At 37.1% G+C, this 17,982-nt stretch overlaps 1 protein-coding gene across 1 annotated transcript; it reads left to right on the forward strand.

The window, feature by feature from the left end:
• Positions 1–6,235: 6,235 nt before the first annotated feature.
• Positions 6,236–15,888, forward strand: LOC144444599 (glucose dehydrogenase [FAD, quinone]-like). Its single transcript, XM_078134086.1, has 15 exons — positions 6,236–6,427; positions 8,632–8,697; positions 9,170–9,315; positions 9,552–9,652; positions 10,593–10,642; positions 10,892–11,017; positions 11,396–11,512; positions 11,985–12,077; positions 12,474–12,527; positions 12,753–12,812; positions 13,117–13,211; positions 13,412–13,607; positions 14,011–14,063; positions 14,418–14,585; positions 15,037–15,888. Exons 1-15 carry the CDS (start codon positions 6,236–6,238, stop codon positions 15,167–15,169), a joined length of 1,650 nt encoding a protein of 549 aa, XP_077990212.1. The 3' UTR covers positions 15,170–15,888.
• The last annotated feature ends 2,094 nt before the right edge of the window (positions 15,889–17,982 follow it).

A 17,982-nucleotide genomic window follows, 5' to 3' on the forward strand; every position in this document is an offset into this window, starting at 1 on the left:
ATTCCTCTAGTTACAGATCTGACAGGAACTACAAAGCAAAACGTAAGGATTTTGTTTGATAGATCACATTTTTGGTGTTTTTATACCAAATATTCTCTTCATAAGTTCATCAACCCCTTTCCACAGAAAAAAAATTATTTCCATAATAACACTCGCGATGATGTGAATGTGTAATAGTACATGTAAGTGCGTGTGAATGTTTGCGTACGTATGTATGTATGTATGACATGTATCTATGTGTGTGCGTACATGCGTATGGATGAGAGTATGTATGTATGTATGTATGTATGTATGTATGTATGTAATGTATGTATGTATGTATGTATGTATGTATGTATGTGTGTGTGTATGTATGTATGTATGTATGTATGTATGTATGTATGTATGTATGTATGTAATGTATGTATGTATGTGTGTATGTATGTATGTAATGTATGTATGTATGTATGTGTGTATGTATGTATGTATGTATGTATGTATGTATGTGTGTGTGTATGTATGTATGTAATGTATGTATGTATGTATGTATGTATGTATGTATGTATGTATGTATGTGTGTATGTATGTATGTAATGTGTGTATGTATGTATGTATGTATGTATGTATGTATGTATGTATGTATGTATGTATGTATGTATGTAATGTATGTATGTATGTATGTGTGTGTGTGTACATAGTATCAACATAATGTACAACGTTGCATTTAGGTAATTGTGTATATACAAAAGAACGTCATTACACGTGTGTATGGAAAAGACATTAAACTTGAACATAATGCTAAATACAAATTTAAATAAACAACGCCATTACACATGTGTGTATAGAAAAGACATTAAACTTGAACATACATTAAACTTGAACATAATGCTAAATACAAATTTAAAAAAACAAACACGTAAATCGTTTTCTCTATTGTAATTCCAAAAAAAACTTATATGTTATTTATCATCGTACAAATGAATACAATCACATTTATGGTCATTTGTATTCGTTTACCTCTCACTGCGTTTAATACATTTTAATAAATGTACACATTAATCAGAACTATTTTTATCAGACATTATATATCGTATATTGATTTTGAAATTGCAGCTATGGAAACTAGGAGCGAATTGTAGTATTTGCGTTGAATGTGTTGTTATTCCATTTTGTCTTTATCAGAAGGAAGCCTGGACTGACAGTACGCCTACTGAAACCAATAACCAACCTGACGAAGTTAACGAAAGCAACGTCTAATGACTTCTCCAATTCTCCTTCCTGTACGTGTGTGCGCAAAGATTAAATAATTAAATATAACCAATCAACACCACAATGTCTGTTTATAATGTTTTGACTATATAAAATGAATGTAAGCTCAGATGTCAAACAACATGTACTCTATAGATAGAGATTATATAATGGTAAAGTACGTCCGTCACAACTGATTGTACTTTCTTTTAGTTGAATCCGTACGTTTACTTTAAAAGTAAAATCAATGTTTGTTAGTAATACTTAATTTCATTTTCAGTGCAACAATAAAAAGCATCATGCAAAACATACATATTGCCTTGGTCGTTATTTTGCTTTCACAGTTAGCAAACTTGGAACTTGACTTGCTCACACAGGGAATTGTTCTAAAATTAAAGTCTTCACACGTAATTTTGCACAAACTATACAAATATCTTGGGGCAGTTGTCCGGGAGGAGGAGGGGAGGTGTTGTCCTGACACCACAAATCACGCACCTACATACATCGCTCAAAATAGCTGATAAAGTTTAATGTATCAGAAACAAAGTCGACTGTAGCTAGATTGATTGAAAACAATATCAAACTATTAAAACCAGGGGGTTAGATTGTATAAATAAATGTCAGTTTAGATAGGTTACAGTACCTGACGATTTGTATCTACAGTAAAAGATAAATTTATTATAGATGCATGTCATTTATTTCTTCATTTTTGTAAACTAAAGAGAGTTTAATTTTAGTACGGTCTTCACTATTACGGACAGACGTTGTGCGTAAATACCGGGCAGTTTCTTTTTTCTTGAGCATCATACTGTAATAGTGACTACACAGGGTAAATATATCCAAAAAGGAGTTTAGTAGGGGTTAGGCTTTATGGGAATATGTATACCTCTCAAGGGAAGGGGGTCCTAGGTGTGTCCCCCATTAGGAGCTCTGGAGATTTATTGACACCTAAAGCCAACTTTTAAAGTGGCCATATGGATGAAAATTTGGTATTTATTTTGGATTTTTATTTGATAAAACAGCTCCACTATGTTTTTATACTTGAAAAAATAATGCGAACGAGCATATACCAAGTCTATGTTCATAACTCAATAAACTGCAAAAGATTAAAAAATGTATAAAATGTTTGTTATTGTACGTACAATAACAAACTTTTTACACTTTTTCCATCTTTTTGCAATGTATTGAGTTATGAACATGGACTTGGTATATGCTCTTTCGCATTATTTTTTCAAGTATAAAAACATAGTGGAGCTGTTTTATCAAATAAAAATCCAAAATAAATACCAAATTCTCATCCATATGGCCACTTTAAGTTATTTAGATCATTTTGGGCAATAATTTTCAAGCTTTACAAGACAGCACCAACATTTAATTAGCGACTACATATTGTGGAAATATTTTTAAAGGTTCAATCTGAAATGTTGACAGTAAAAGGAAGGAGAAAGATCTTGAGATAAGGTTCTCATTACTTACGAGTAACGTATCCCCTGGTTACGTCGACTGGCTTTGTCAAACTGTCCGTTTGTTGGTTTTAAAGCTAGCTAGGTGGCGCAATACTCAATCTGATTAAAATCCGATGTAGATGTCGGCTAATCGTTCATTGCTATTTTACCTTTGTTATTTTGCCTGAATTGACCGCCTTCTTGGTACATGTTTACATTTTTAGCCTGAATCAGGCCCTGTTGACGTCCCTAGTCGAGAATCTATTCAGTAGATAATCGTGATAGTTGTCGACTTTGGTGCATACGCAAGATAGTTTGATGACTTGGTCGTACTGTGGTCAATAATGTCATGAGGTTCGAGACGCCTCGGGGCATATACATGCAGAGATAGTGCTACATTTAATTTTACATTCTCTGCATGTATATGCTACGAGGTTCGACACGTCTTCTCTTTCGATCTGACCTCATAGCATATACATGCAGAGGTAATGCAGCACATGCAAAAGTGGGGTAAAATACAGAATGAATTAAAGTTGTCACCGCTGTACAATTTATGTTCACTCCATACCATGACACGACCTGCAACTCAATGTCTCTAGCTACATACTAGGACTCCGACAGAGAGTCGCCGTTACAAACGTATCCCGGCCAGAGTACTTAGTCCTGCTTGCAGACATAGTAAATCAGGAATGGAGTCGTGACTTTTCCGTCTGCAAGCAGGATCCCGGGAGTAGGACTGTATCCATGAGCAGCTACTTACCTTTAGTCCTGTCAATAAATGAGAAAGACTCAAAGTAATGATTTAGTGGAATGTGGAAAAGATAAAGATGTTATAAGGCTTATTGCATGGCAGCTCAGGTGACAGACTGCTGTATCATGTAGGATATGTGATAAAAAAATATAGCAATGTGCATGGTGAATTCAAAGGTCAGGGTAAGCCGGGGAGGGGGGGGGGCAATCTGATTATCTGATGTGTTGAAAGTGGCTAGATGCTTTTATTTACCTCTATTTCCATGTTTGCGTCTTTTGTTTTGTTCTGGGTTTGAAGGCGGCGATCACCCAGAACAAGACAAACGATACAAAACGATGGAAATAGACTCGGTAAATGAAGGTATCTAGCCGCTTTCACCACATCGGATTTTAATCATATGGAGGGGGGGGGGGGCTGCCGGAGGATAAGCAACTGCAAGGCAATTTTTTTTTTTGCCGAATACATACATACATACATACATACATACATACATACATACATACAGCACGGTTCAATATTCTAATAAATTATGTATGTTTGCTTCAAGTGCAATAGCTCATATACTGCCGGGTCAGCTGCTCTATCTGGAACTGTTTTCTTCTTATGAAATTGGTTTCTAGACCAAATGTAAATCTTGGGATGATGGAAGTATAAGTGGGATCACTGGAATGACAGTTTCTACACATTACAAATTATGTCATTCGTTTGTCAAAGCGAATTGCTGTCATTCCACTTATGTTTAAAAGAGAGTTGCGGCTGTCATTCCATTTGTTTAATAGTGCAAAGGGTGTCATTCAACTAACTGAATGTAGAAAAGCGTGTTATTTCACTGTTTACATACTGTAAATGCTGTCATTCCAGTTTCATAGCGTCAATATTGCTGTCATTCCACTTATGCTAGAGTGGCGGCTGTCAATGTTTAAAAGTGTAGAGGGTGCCATTCAACTAACTGAATGTGGAAAAGGGTGTCATTCCATTGTTTACATACTGGAAATGCTGTCATTCCAGTTGCATAGCATTGGAATTGCTGTCATTCCACTTATGTTAGAGAGTTGCGGCTGTCATTCCACTTGTTTAATAGTGTAGAGGGTGACATTCAACTAACTGGATGTAGAAAAGGGTGTCATTTCACTGTTTACATACTGGAAATGCTGTCATTCCAGTTTCACAGCATTGATATTGCTGTCATTCCACTTATGCTATACATGTACTGTACTGTACGGTAGGTAGGGTAGGGTAGGCAGGGTACTGTACTGTACTGTACTGTACTGTACTGTACTGTACTGTACCGTACTGTACTGTACTGTACCGTACTGTACTGTACTGTACTGTACTGTACTGTACTCTACTCGCTGGTATCGCGATTCAGAGTTAAAGTAAAGCATTCCCGATCCCCTTCACTGTCTATGCCACATGTGTTCACACACAGAGGGCAAGGTTTTATTATTAACTACTAGACATTCTTTTATGGTCTGAGACTAAACATACTGAGAAGGCAGTGTCTAGTCTCTAACAAATCAAATGCTGAAATGGTCTCATTGTCTGTCACATGTCACAAAGGTCACACAGGGTTTCAGAAAACAAATTCTTGTCAGTAGTAAGGCTGGGGTCAGAATTTACGACAGAGGGGGCTGGAGAGAAATGGGGGTCATGAAAAAATATTGAGGGTTCAAAGGGGGGGGGCATAAAAATTCTGACAGTCTGAAAGGGGGCCCCCGAAATATTTTTCTCATGATTTGAATCAAATTAAACCTTAGGAGCGGTCGTTTACCGAGTCAATTAAAAAATATTATCGTGGCTTCGCCACAATAACTTCTAAAACCTGTATCCAGTGGTGAGGTGGATGCACGTGACAGCCATGCCAATGTATTTGTGTATGCCTTCCCCTGTCTGTCTGTATGCATGTATGTCTGTCTGTCTGTCTGTCTGTCTATCTGTCTGTCTGTCTGTCTGTCTGTCTGTCTGTCTGTCTGTCTGTCTGTCTGTCTGTCTGCCTGCCTGTCTGTCTGTCTGTAGGTCTGTCTGTCTATATCTGTATGCGTCTCTCTCTCTGTCTGTCTGTCTCTCTAGCTCTCTCTCTCTCTCTCTCTCTGTGTGGAGACTTTTCTGAATATTCAAACCTCAAGAGCAGTCATTTACATTGTGCATTTGCAAAGTTGTTTACTTCATTTACCGACCATACATTTCATTAGGAGGCAGTCAATAGCCAAGCGAATGACTGTGTCTGCCAAAATATCTAAAGTGTTCGTAAAATAGCCATACCATTGTATAATAACGTATTGAGAGTAACATTGGGTTACTGTACTCTAAGCTTATGGCTTCGATAATGTGTATAATTTGAAACTTTATGCCACTAAATGGCCTCCTACATGTCCTTACTTTCAAAAAGTGCTTACCATGGGAGGGGGCACCCCCTTCACTAGCTATCATGCGAAATGCTTATTCTGTTCAAAATCAAGATTGAAAGAGAAAACCTTGCAGGATAAGTATTTCCAAGTATAGGTTAGAGCCCAATGTCAGACATTTGTTTTCCATAGCCCACATCTATTTGTAAAGAAATATTTCATTGTTATGTATTGACGCTGAAGTTGATTTCCACTGTTAGTTTTATGTAGTGTACCATACTGTACATCTCTGAAGTGGAGGGGGGGGGTACGGTATAATTATTTAAAATATGTGCAGGGGCTACTCGAAAATACTTGGGTTCATATGGGGGATGTTTTGAGAGTGAGAAGGAGGCTGCGAAAAAATGTTTGACCGACATATGTAAATTCTGACCCCAAGCCTAAGTTCTTCAGTTGGACAAGGTACAATGGCAGACGTCTTTGACTACGTTGTTGTTGGTGCTGGTAGTGCTGGCTGCGTTGTAGCAAGTCGATTATCTGAAGATGAAAACACAAGAGTTTTGTTGATTGAAGCTGGTCCTGAGGACATAGAACCTAAAATCAGCGTACCTTTGGAAGTGGCGAATATTCTTTGTTCTAATCTGGACTGGAATTACCTGGTCAGTTTTAAGTGTATACTATGAACTTTAGATCATTAGGCTAGGCGTTTCATTTAATGTGTCGCTATAAACGTAGCAGGCAAGGACGGAATCACAATCAGAACTTGGGTTGTTCTGTTCTTTCCATCGGGTCGTGTAGCATTTCTTAGATTGTTGTTTTCATTGTATACAGGCTAAATCTAACAATGTTTTGACTAGTTTACCCCCTTCCTTTATGGAAAGAACAATAATATAGTATAACGCGTATATTGAGACATTTGTAGTAGCAGGATTCGTGTGATCTGTTAAGCAATAATATGTGTCCCTGTGGTTCCTCGGGTTGATAATCCAAGATATTTAGAAAGAAAAATCGGCCCAAAATATTTCTGACTGCTTAAGCTTGTTCGGTTGATTATCAAACAAATAGAAAGAAAACGTGACCCACATTCATTCTGTAGGGGTTCAAATAGAAAGAAAGAAAATCGGTCCAAATTCTGTCTCTCAGGTTGATTATCGAACACACAAAATTCGTTCTATCTGATTGGATTGTGAAGAGACATAGGGGTAGATCTACTTTCTGTTTGTTTTTTTCGGGTTGACTATCAAACAGGCATAAAGAAAATGCGACCCAAAGTCTGTCTGTCTGGTCGGATTTAGTACAGACAGCGGGACAGAATGGCTCTCCCCAAATTTCTCGCTAGGTTGTAAATGTATCTTACAACCAAAGTTTTAGTTCACTGAATAGATTGTGTGACAGTAAGAATGTTAATTATTAGGATTAACCTCAGACCTGTTTGGCGGTCTGAGCTGATAGCTAGTTATTAGCCGGGAGAGGGGGGGGGTACTCCCATGGAAAGGGTACACATGTATGTACCGCAGTTTGACCCACTTTTTTGGACTTTTGAATAGCTGACTAGCCAGGGCCCTGGGATAGTCATGGGCTGCTGGCTGGTACGTAGCTAGTAGGGACAACTTGTGATTTGTTGGTTTTATCTATAGTAGCTGGCAATGTATATTAAAGTTACTAGCTAGATGTAGAATAATAGCCTCCCGATTACGACTATTAACTACCTTTACCTTAAGTAGCTGTTAGCTGGCAATCCAACATTCTCACACCTTTATGGCTTAAATTTGTAGGCATATTCATTTTACACTATAAGAAGGCGAGGTAGTATACGAATGTAATTGTCGACGTTTTCTTTTGAACATATTCGGCGTATTTTGAGGACCAAAAAAAACCTTGGTTGTTATACCATGGTCCCATACACATAGTTTGACGATGTCACCCATGTATGGATCGTAATATGTTATTTTGATTAGGACTTTTCCACGTCAACCCTGTGTTGATATACTCTACCGACACACACATTTGACACCTCACTGTGTGTTGCATGACTAGGTTTGATAAGTTCATAGTTTGCATATTGTCGCTTGTCTAATTTTGAATAAGTGTTGCATACTACTACATACCTAGACGTTCCATAACGTAGAGTTATGCACGGTAAGTTTTCCTCTAATATATGCATAACTAACAACTGGTTCTGGTACAGTTAGGAAAAATGACAACGCATTCAAAAAGAACATAAATAATGGTACATGTATTTTGTAGTTTTAATATTGAACCCTCATTATAAAAAATAAAAAATGGATTATATTACTTAGTATAGTAAACATAGCCCCCCCCCCCCAAAGTATGTTGAAAGAATAGAATTAATATTATTGTTAGATGAACATTTCATATGTATATGTTACACCCAATCTGTGAAATTGCCCAATTCATGAAATGGGTAGGTAACTTTGCCCACTTCATGAAATAGTAAGTTATGTTGCCCAGGTGATGAAGTGGGTATGGTAAGATATGTCAGTACATGAAATGAGCAACTTGTATAGGACACACACAAAATAAATATCAATCAAAAAACTTCATTATCATGTATTTACAAACTTATCACTTCACAATTCTTATTTTATTATAATTCAGTGTAGCTTGTGTTTTTAATAGAGTTCGATAATCAAAACCCCAGTTCAAAACTCTTGTCCCAAAAATTTAATTTCGCCCTTTTAGATCGTAATCGATACTCTCATTTGCATAAGGTATACCATTCCATGAACTGGGCAAAGTTACATGCACATTTCATGAATTGGACAGTTTCACGGATTGGGTGAACATATACACTATAACTAATGTATGGCATCAATAATATATTACATGTATTTGTTGGCAGACTGTCCCTCAGAAGAATGCATGTCTAGCAATGAAAGATCATTGTTCTAACTGGAATAAAGGAAAGGTAATTACTTTAATTTTATGATTTTGAAATAAATAAATATGATGGGTTCTCTTTGCAAATAAACCTCTAGCTCAAAAATAGCATGTGATACGTTTCTAAGCATTTCTAGGACCCCTTCCTCGTCAAACCTCATTGGTCTGAGGTCAAACCCATAATCTACGTCACTTTTCATCTGCCATTTACTAAAATATGACATGGTAAACAGATAATATTTGCTATCATAATTCCCAATGTGGAAATTGTATTCCTCAGATCCATTTTCGACTTATATATAGGTGCTAAAACTTGTATGTATGGTTATTTAGTGCCCACCCCAAAACGGATAAATGTCCCGTCCCTCTTTCACGAGTATTTATATATAGACATACATCAGTATACAAAAATAACAAGAAATGGCGAATTACAGCTGAATAAAAGGGAAGAGTGACATAAAGTTATAATTCAGACTATTACTCATGATCATTCATTTAAGGTTCTGGGTGGTAGTAGCTCTCTGAATGGAATGATGTACGTTCGTGGATGTAAGGAAGACTATGATTCTTGGGCTAGGCTTGGAGCTGAAGGATGGAGCTATGATGACGTGCTGCCGTATTTCTTGAAATCCGAAAACAACACTAAGTGAGTATTTTTGTCACAGATTTTCGACAGCTTGTGCTTAATTGAGTGCCATATGGTAAACAGGGCACACACACACACACACACACACACACACACACACACACACACACACACACACACACACACACACACGCATCAAATCAAGTGCAAACATAAAAGACATAAAATAACAATTGTTAGTCTCCCCTCCTTATCCCAACATTTCCATACATATAATGAAAAATCGTATTTTACAGCGAGGAGCTTTTGAAAACCGAATACCACAGCAAAGGTGGTCCATTGACGGTCTCCGACATTTTCCCTGAAACCAAGTTTGGTGATGTGATCGGTGAAGCAGGTAAATGACAATATAATTATAACAAACTTCAGCTTCATACTTGAGGCACAGATTACTTTTTTACGTTAAGTCACTATTTCGTACATACCTGAAAAGCACTGATCAGTGAAAAGAATTATTGAATAATTTTTCATCTGCACAGCCAACAATAGCAAAGCAATTGGTCTGACAGTTTTTGACTTTAAGTCACACACACACACATACTTAGACACAGACACACCACCCATGCACACCCACACGTGCAGACATAGACAGACACACCACCCATACAACATACAGACATGGACACAGACACATAGATAGACAGACAGACAGACAGACAGACACAGACAGCCACACAGACACAGACACAGACACACATACATACATACATACATACATACATACATACATACATACATACATACATACATACATACATACACGGACGCCTGGGCGCTGAAAACTTGCGGGAGGGAGCCGTCGTTATTTTTGGCCGTGGTGGGGTGGACGAATTTATGTGGTTGCTGGTTGGTGATTAACATTTTGTTTTACGATTTCACCAAATGACATAAAAATTGTTCTAAAATTGTCAAAATCAGCTTACGAGAACCCCTCTCATACTCTGCCCCTACAAGGGCGATGGACCCAGTGACGGGGTATGTCCCACTGTCCTCTCCTGTTGGAAAAAGAACTAGCTGAAATCCTCAATTTGTTGATACCATATGTGCTAACACTACATTTAAAGTCTGATTGGCACCTATGACGTTATTATTTCTCACACCTCTTTCATAGCCCATTGTGTAATACAATCGGACTAATTCAATATTAGCAGATAATCAATTATTTTTGTAAAATTTATTTTAATTTCTTTATTTCATACCATGGCATGGTCTAACAAATAGGACATGTCGTTGGATAACTTAATTTGTCATTTTTCGAATTTCTTTGTTCTCCATAGCTCAAGAATTAGGATATGAGTTGAAAGATAGTAACAACTGCATCGACTCTGTAAGTCATTGTTTCTCTATAAATAATAATTTAACAGTAAACAATATATATTTTCACTAGAAAGACAACGATCACGAACATGTTGCAATGTGATATAGCGATATTAATGTTATCTATCGAGCAAATACATATTTATTTGGTGAGAATCGCGGTACAAGAAGGAGAAATGAAGGAATGCCAACATACAGCTATTGATGGATGTGAGAACCAAGAACTGACTACCCGATACATAAATATCGTGTCTTTCAGGTCGGCTTTGGTCGTGGTCAGGCAACCATCAAAAATGGTAAACGGGAAAGCACTGCAACAGCATTTCTAAATCCTGTCAAATCAAGGAAGAACTTAACAATCTGGACCGAAACCATAGCAACAAAGGTATTCAGTTCGGTGTCTTTAAATGATATCGTACCAGCCATGACAAAATAAGATGAATATTAGTATTCAAAGATCATGGTCCAATATCTACTAGTAAATTTAGAAATAGTTGAACACACATAGAATACTCTACTGGGAATAATTTAAAGATATTTATCAGAAGTGTTTGGAACTCTTCAAAGTGAAAGTGTACTATAAACAGGGTACACAGGAATTGATTGTGGGCATAACTAGTGAAATTGGTAACCGGGATTTGTCTGTAGTTATAGAACCATGTAAACAGAGATGAGTGTACGAATGTGAGAGCATGTTTTAATTAGTTGATCATCGATCTCTCGTCATATAAATGGTCTCTGCTTTATCACTGTGTCGCTATAGATACTCTTTGAAGACAACACAGCTACGAAGCTGGAATTTACCAGAAAGGGTGTGAATGGAGTTGTTAGTATGACCAAAGAACTCGTACTATCTGCAGGAGCTGTAGCATCTCCCCAGGTACACTATCTTGTATAAGTATATATTCCTACTTATCGTGTCGCGATGAAAAAGTTAGTGTTCATTGCACACTACATATAACCTCCGAGAACTCGCTGAATAAGCTAAAACAGGTTTAAAATAAGAAATACCACCCACCCACCACCACCAGCACACCACACACAGGCACATGCATAACATAACGTCAATCAATCAATCAATCAATCAAAAGAATTAATATATTTGTATCTTGATGAATAACTTTCGTATATCGCGTATTTTATCATTTGGCATTTTTAGAGATAGCACATATTGAAAACACAATTATAATAAAATATCCCAAAAGATTAAAAATTATAGTTATTTTGTAATTAAGAAGTGAAGAATTTACGAATAAATCTTTCTTTTAATATTAGAGTGATACTTTAATTGTGTAAATTACATATCCTATAGAAACCCCTAACCATATCAAATTGTATGCTTAATTTACCAGCTGCTGATGCTGTCTGGAGTAGGACCTAAGGAGCATTTGGAAGAGCTAGGAATACCAGTGTTGTGTGATCTCCCCGTTGGTGAAAACCTCCAGGTTTCAAGAATTAAAGAATTAAACAATTGTTTACACTTCAATTTGCGATAGTTTTAATTAGATATGTTGTCAATAGTCAACTTACACCAAAACTGTGATCCCTCATGCGCTGAACTGCGTAGTCCTCACTTTCCATGTATACACAATATGCAAAATGTACGCAATTAGTATATTAAATATCAAAACTCAAAGTTTAATTCTGTTTTTAAATAATACTTTCAACTTACATGTACTTATCTGAAAAAAGGAAATTTCAAATTTGATTTGAAAAGAAAGAGTTTGCTTTAATATGAAAATACAAAATACCTTATTTATCTGAATTATCTAGGGCAACGGTTATAGAAGATAGTATCGCGTGCAATAAAACACCACAACATAATATTATGTTTGTTGCAGGACCACATCATGACAACATTAAGACTAAATGGATCTGGGGGAGGTTTCATACAGGTGAGGTGGACATTGATCAGATTTACTTGCAAAATTGATTTAGTTTAATTCCCAAAATCTTCATCATTAGAAGATTGTTTATAGAAATATTAATATCGGATGGAATAGATAAAAAGAACTGTACTATCTGATGTAGACAGATGTTGTAAATGAAGGAAAACTAGCAAGTAACCTGATTTCAAACTGATTAACAGTAAAATGTCAACTAATTATTTGTTATTATAGGACGGACAGGACTGGTCATCAAATAATGGCCTTGACTACACTGGATTTATAAAAACAAAGGTTAGTTCTATTGTAACAAAATTATGACTTACACTGAAATAAATTTTCCAAAATCTTAAGAAAACAAGTTCTGCATAATGGAAGATGGCAATGAGATTCCAGATTCAATTCTTTTTGATCGCCATTGCATTCATGATGTAAAGCATGTGCGTCAATGATAGATACAATTTTCATAGGACTTGTCAGTGATGTTATATTTCCATTATAAATGGAACGATAGATCCAAGGACTGAAGCATAACTGAAGTCAACATTCGACCTTTACTGGTTATCTCTTATATGAAAATTAAATAAACGTCTTACAGGATAATTTGCCATGGCCAGATGTTCAGCTTATGTACTTCCCAGGATTCTATCTTGGTGGAAGTGATGAAAAAGAAATACTTCGCTTTGATGATAAGTAAGTATGAATGGCCAACAAAAAGAATGTAGTTTTTCGTACACAAGTTTTTAATAGTCCACACATCTAATGTTAGAGTATTGTAATTGATGTGCTTTTATGTGAACTACATCGCAAATTAAATGTTTAATTTTACATTTTATATCAAGTGAGGGACCCGGATGATGTTTGTTTCCTAAATGTTCTTCTTTGTGTCCTAGGTTCGACGGAGCATTACATTACACAAATGTGACCAAAGAAGATATGTTAGCCAAAGAAGGACTGACATTTATGCCTGGTTTGTTACACCCAAAGAGCGTTGGAAATATCAAGCTGAAAAGTACCGATCCCATCGAACCTCCATTAATGGATCCACACTATTTAGAGGACCAAGACGATGTGGAAACTATAATACGGGTATGTCATTATCTGCAGGGCCCGGATGTTGGTTCTGCGCACTGAAGGTCGCAGTGTACGCAGAAGTAGGTTGTATTACCGAGGTCTGAAATCCTCATAGCTGAACAGTATAGTTTTCAGTGAAATGCTAAAATACGGTCGAAATCAATAATTTGGACATCTTTTGAGGCAATGTGCAACGTGATATTGAAAATGAACCACCATCTGACACCACACCAACTGAATGTTCACTTTGGTATGGGGAAAATATTCACTTGCGAAAAGAAAATATATAAACATTACTTTGCATGAAGGATTAAACCAGTACAAAGCTGCTGTCCCGATTGGAGTTTTCTACCCATTAATATATTTGCATAATTTTCAAAGTTGATGTAGATTTTTGTTGTTTTTCAAATTCATCTAGGGCATACGATTTATCCAAAAGCTTGTAAGTACAAAGGCCATGAAAGACGCTGGGTGAGTAACTTTTGTTTATTTACTGAACGTATTTGTAATAATTTGATAAATATTAAAATACGACCAGGAATTTCATTAATAATAATTAAATACAAGGGACTGGGCAGTGTATTAATATATTATTTATGTATGCAGTATGAATAAGAAAACACTTTGAAGTGTTCCAAGTATTCAAGTGCATTAATATCACTGAAATGCCATATCGATACCGCTGACATTATGTTACTCGAAAATAATATTTTTCCAAACATCCGATTAAACGTTGTATGGAGTAAAATAATTGAAACCACATAGGGTGGAATATAGCGTCAACTCTAGGATTGTTTAACTTACTTTACTATATATTCTCCATAGTATCACCATGGAATATTACAAGTTCGACAACTGCGATCATGAGTTGGACAGTGACGGCTATTGGGAACACGTGATCAGACACATCACTCGAACAATATGGCATTTGTGTGGTACTTGTAAAATGGGCGCCAAGGATGACCAAACAGCTGTTGTAGACCCTTCGTTAAGGTCAATTTATTTCCATTTTATCATACATTAAAACGAATTATTTCATTCAAGACATGCAAAACTTGTGCATGCTTATTTGTTTGTTTTTGGAATATTTTGAAATTTATGATCAAAAGGCGGGTTTTATCCTACGGTCATTGATTGTAATCTATGGCCATCAGCCCGAAAAAAACAACAAGTGTATTCTTACATTTACTTCTTCCATGTAGAAAATACCATTTCTACTGCAAATCAGCTGTCTCTATCTTTCATAATCTTAATCAGTATCTGTGTAGTATTATCAAACGATTGTGAATAATCAAAACATGAGGTTTCATTTTCATTTCATTGAATATTTCTAAAGAAAGTAATCGCGTGGAGTAATCATGAGGGAACATTCATCAGACGGATTTGCAATAATTATCAAGTATGGACTGCTCATATTGAAATCTTACATTTTTTTTCCATACAGAGTTCGTGGTTTATACAACGTCCGCGTCATCGATGCGTCCATCATGCCGCACTTGCCGTCAGGAAATACAAATGCACCTACAATTATGATTGGTGAAAAGGGTGCAGATTTGATCAAGAAGGGCAAAAAATGAAGAAGTTATGCAGTGAATCGGAGGTTGTCTTTCTTTTGTAAGGGCCCCTTTGAACCTATAAAAAATAAACATTGCACATTGTTACTATTTCAAATATATATGAATTTGAAAGTTGTAATGTACTTTCTTACTAACCTTCTACAATACTGTAGTTTACTTAAAGCCTTACTTTAATTCTGTGTTTCTAATGACCCGGCCAACCCTAAATTCGTTCACTCTGACGATTTTTTTAATCGATGCCCTCTACGGTAGTATTAGAAAAATCACAACAACGTCACTGATTGTCAGATGGAAACAATCACGTATCTGAGCAAAAGTTATCATATATTGCTGAAATTTGGGGAAATTAATAACACATATGGCTAAAAGTTTCCTTATGATTTTAAATTATTTCTACGTCATTCAGACTTGTTAAAATGTAATTATGAACTGAAAGTATCAACGACATGTACTCCTATACTGTGTTCATTTTTAATCGACAAACACACCATTTTGAAGATGTTACGTCGAGAATCATAGAATTAAGTACGGGCGGGCGCCCTAATAGATGTTGGCTCATCAATTACCTCGTTCATCATAGATATTAAAACTATATAGATTATGTTAATGTTACATTAATGAAACAAGTGACGCGGACACAGGGTTGGGATAAACGAGGCGAGTGTAACCTCAAACAGGCGTCGTAACAACCTGTCTCCAGATGCCAATCGCACGATCGAGAAGCATTTAAAAATGAATTGAAAGAGTTAATATATACAGACGGGTAATTTTAATTAATTTTGTATTTCTTTATGTTTATTGTATTTTCCTCATTGTGTAAAGGTAATGTGTAATTGTTATTGTGATGTATGGTACACGTTTTGTTCAATCATTTATTGTATTTTATCAAGGTCGTCCTGTTATTGGGCTAAGCCTGTTGGATGATGAATGAACAAAATAAAATAAAAAATCTGGAGGAGGATGCATGGTACCTGAATGAGGCCGTCACATACAGAAGCCCACATGGCATCGTGGCGGCCTATCCGCCGAGGGTCAAGGTCTTTATGACCCTGACGTGATAGGGCGGCGTGGTACCACTGTGGAACCCACATGCACTGTAGTAACAACCCCCCAAATTGAAGTAATGCATGATATGAAGCAAATACAGACAATAAATGCAGATTATGAGTGCGAAGTCTCGAACGTCAAGCTGGTTACAATATAATCTACACTACAAGTTCGAGGTCACTGTCGTAAACTGTATGTGCAAAACGGCAACCAGTCACAACGTAATGGTCACAAAATATGTCAACACACTACTACTACGAAGTCACTACAGCGTAACTGACAAAAGAAAATGACTACCAACTACAAGTTCAAAGTCACTATCATAAACAATCACGAAAACGGTTACCAAATACAAGTTCAATCAAGAATGTTCGCGCAATAAACCTGAATACACAAGCAGTTGCGAAAGGTCCAGATAAGTGTCAAAATTGTATTGGAATGTCCATGTGTTGTTATGTTTCACGCAAGAATGTACATAGAGAGATAAATTCAGAAATAGAATCTGTAAACCTGGACGAGCCATAAAACGGATGCATGACTGCAAATGAATACAAATGGGGGCAATATCTTGTCCCTACATTGTGTAGCAAGCATTAGTTGAGGTGGTATATGTGAAAACTTAAGTGAATGAGCGTAAATTGTACAGACTGAATCATGCACCTAAGAGCAAGCAAATATGTGTTCCAAAGGTAAAATGTACTGGGTTAAAAGTCTGATGAACATATTTCAAAGTCTTAAATTCATGTTAGAACATGGGTAATCTATACTCTATGTACACAAAGCTGGTCCTAAGGTAAAGTCAAACGGATAATGGGCGAGTCGAGTGTTCAGATTCAAAATGTCCTCCGCATCAAAGTCCGAGGCAAGTGTGACTTCGTGAAGTTCCTCTTGGCAATCCACACGATTATCGGGCTCCACTGAGAATACGCGGGACTGTTTTTATAAGCGATTCCGGCGTCGAAATGTAGACTTGATAATCGTCACTTTTCCATCTCCCAAGTGCTTTGATAAGCCAATCGGGTAGGTTGGCCTCCGCTGCCGTTGTGGCAGCACCGCTTCTGAAGCTGTGGGTAGCATATAAATGGGCTTGTTCGATACCTGCCTGCGACAGTAACCGTCTTAGATGTATGTTAAGGTTGTGGCACGTGAAGAGCAGGCCATTTTGAAACTTGAACGCTGGATGCGCAGGGAGTGTTGGGGAAGCCCGTTGATACTTGGTGTAGGCTCGAACAGCACAAATTGATGATGACGTCGAGGCAATCATAATGGTGCATCCACGTCAGAATGGGTCTGTTTGTGACGCCTTTAGATGGACGTGTAGATCGGCACCAATCGTAATGTCACGCGTGAGGAGTGATTGCTGTACGTCAAAGCTGTGGGGATTCGGAGCTGTAAATTCACTCACACGCAAGAAACCGAAGAAGGCAATTGTGAAAGCAGACCACAACATGAGTTTATCTATGGGATGGAGGTCTGGGTGTGTTTGCAGAGATCCCTTGAGTCGTCGAAGTATGCTAATAGTAATGGGGAGTCGAGTCCGACATGCTTCGCCTGATGAACGTTTAATGCCCTGGAGTGCTCGGTGCAGCAATATGTTTTCAGCGATGTGATTAGCGAACCCAGCCTCCTCATGCATGTGGCAGATTGCAGAGATGTACACCTTGATGGTTTTGTATGAGAGACCTCTTTGTGCCAAACTCGTAGCGAACAGGATCACGGTAGGTGTGGTCAGCGGTAGCATTGTACAACCGTGAGCACTACAGAAT

This window comes from Glandiceps talaboti, chromosome 13 (assembly GCF_964340395.1).
Source record: "Glandiceps talaboti chromosome 13, keGlaTala1.1, whole genome shotgun sequence".
In the NCBI taxonomy this organism is placed as follows: Eukaryota; Metazoa; Hemichordata; class Enteropneusta; family Spengelidae; genus Glandiceps; species Glandiceps talaboti.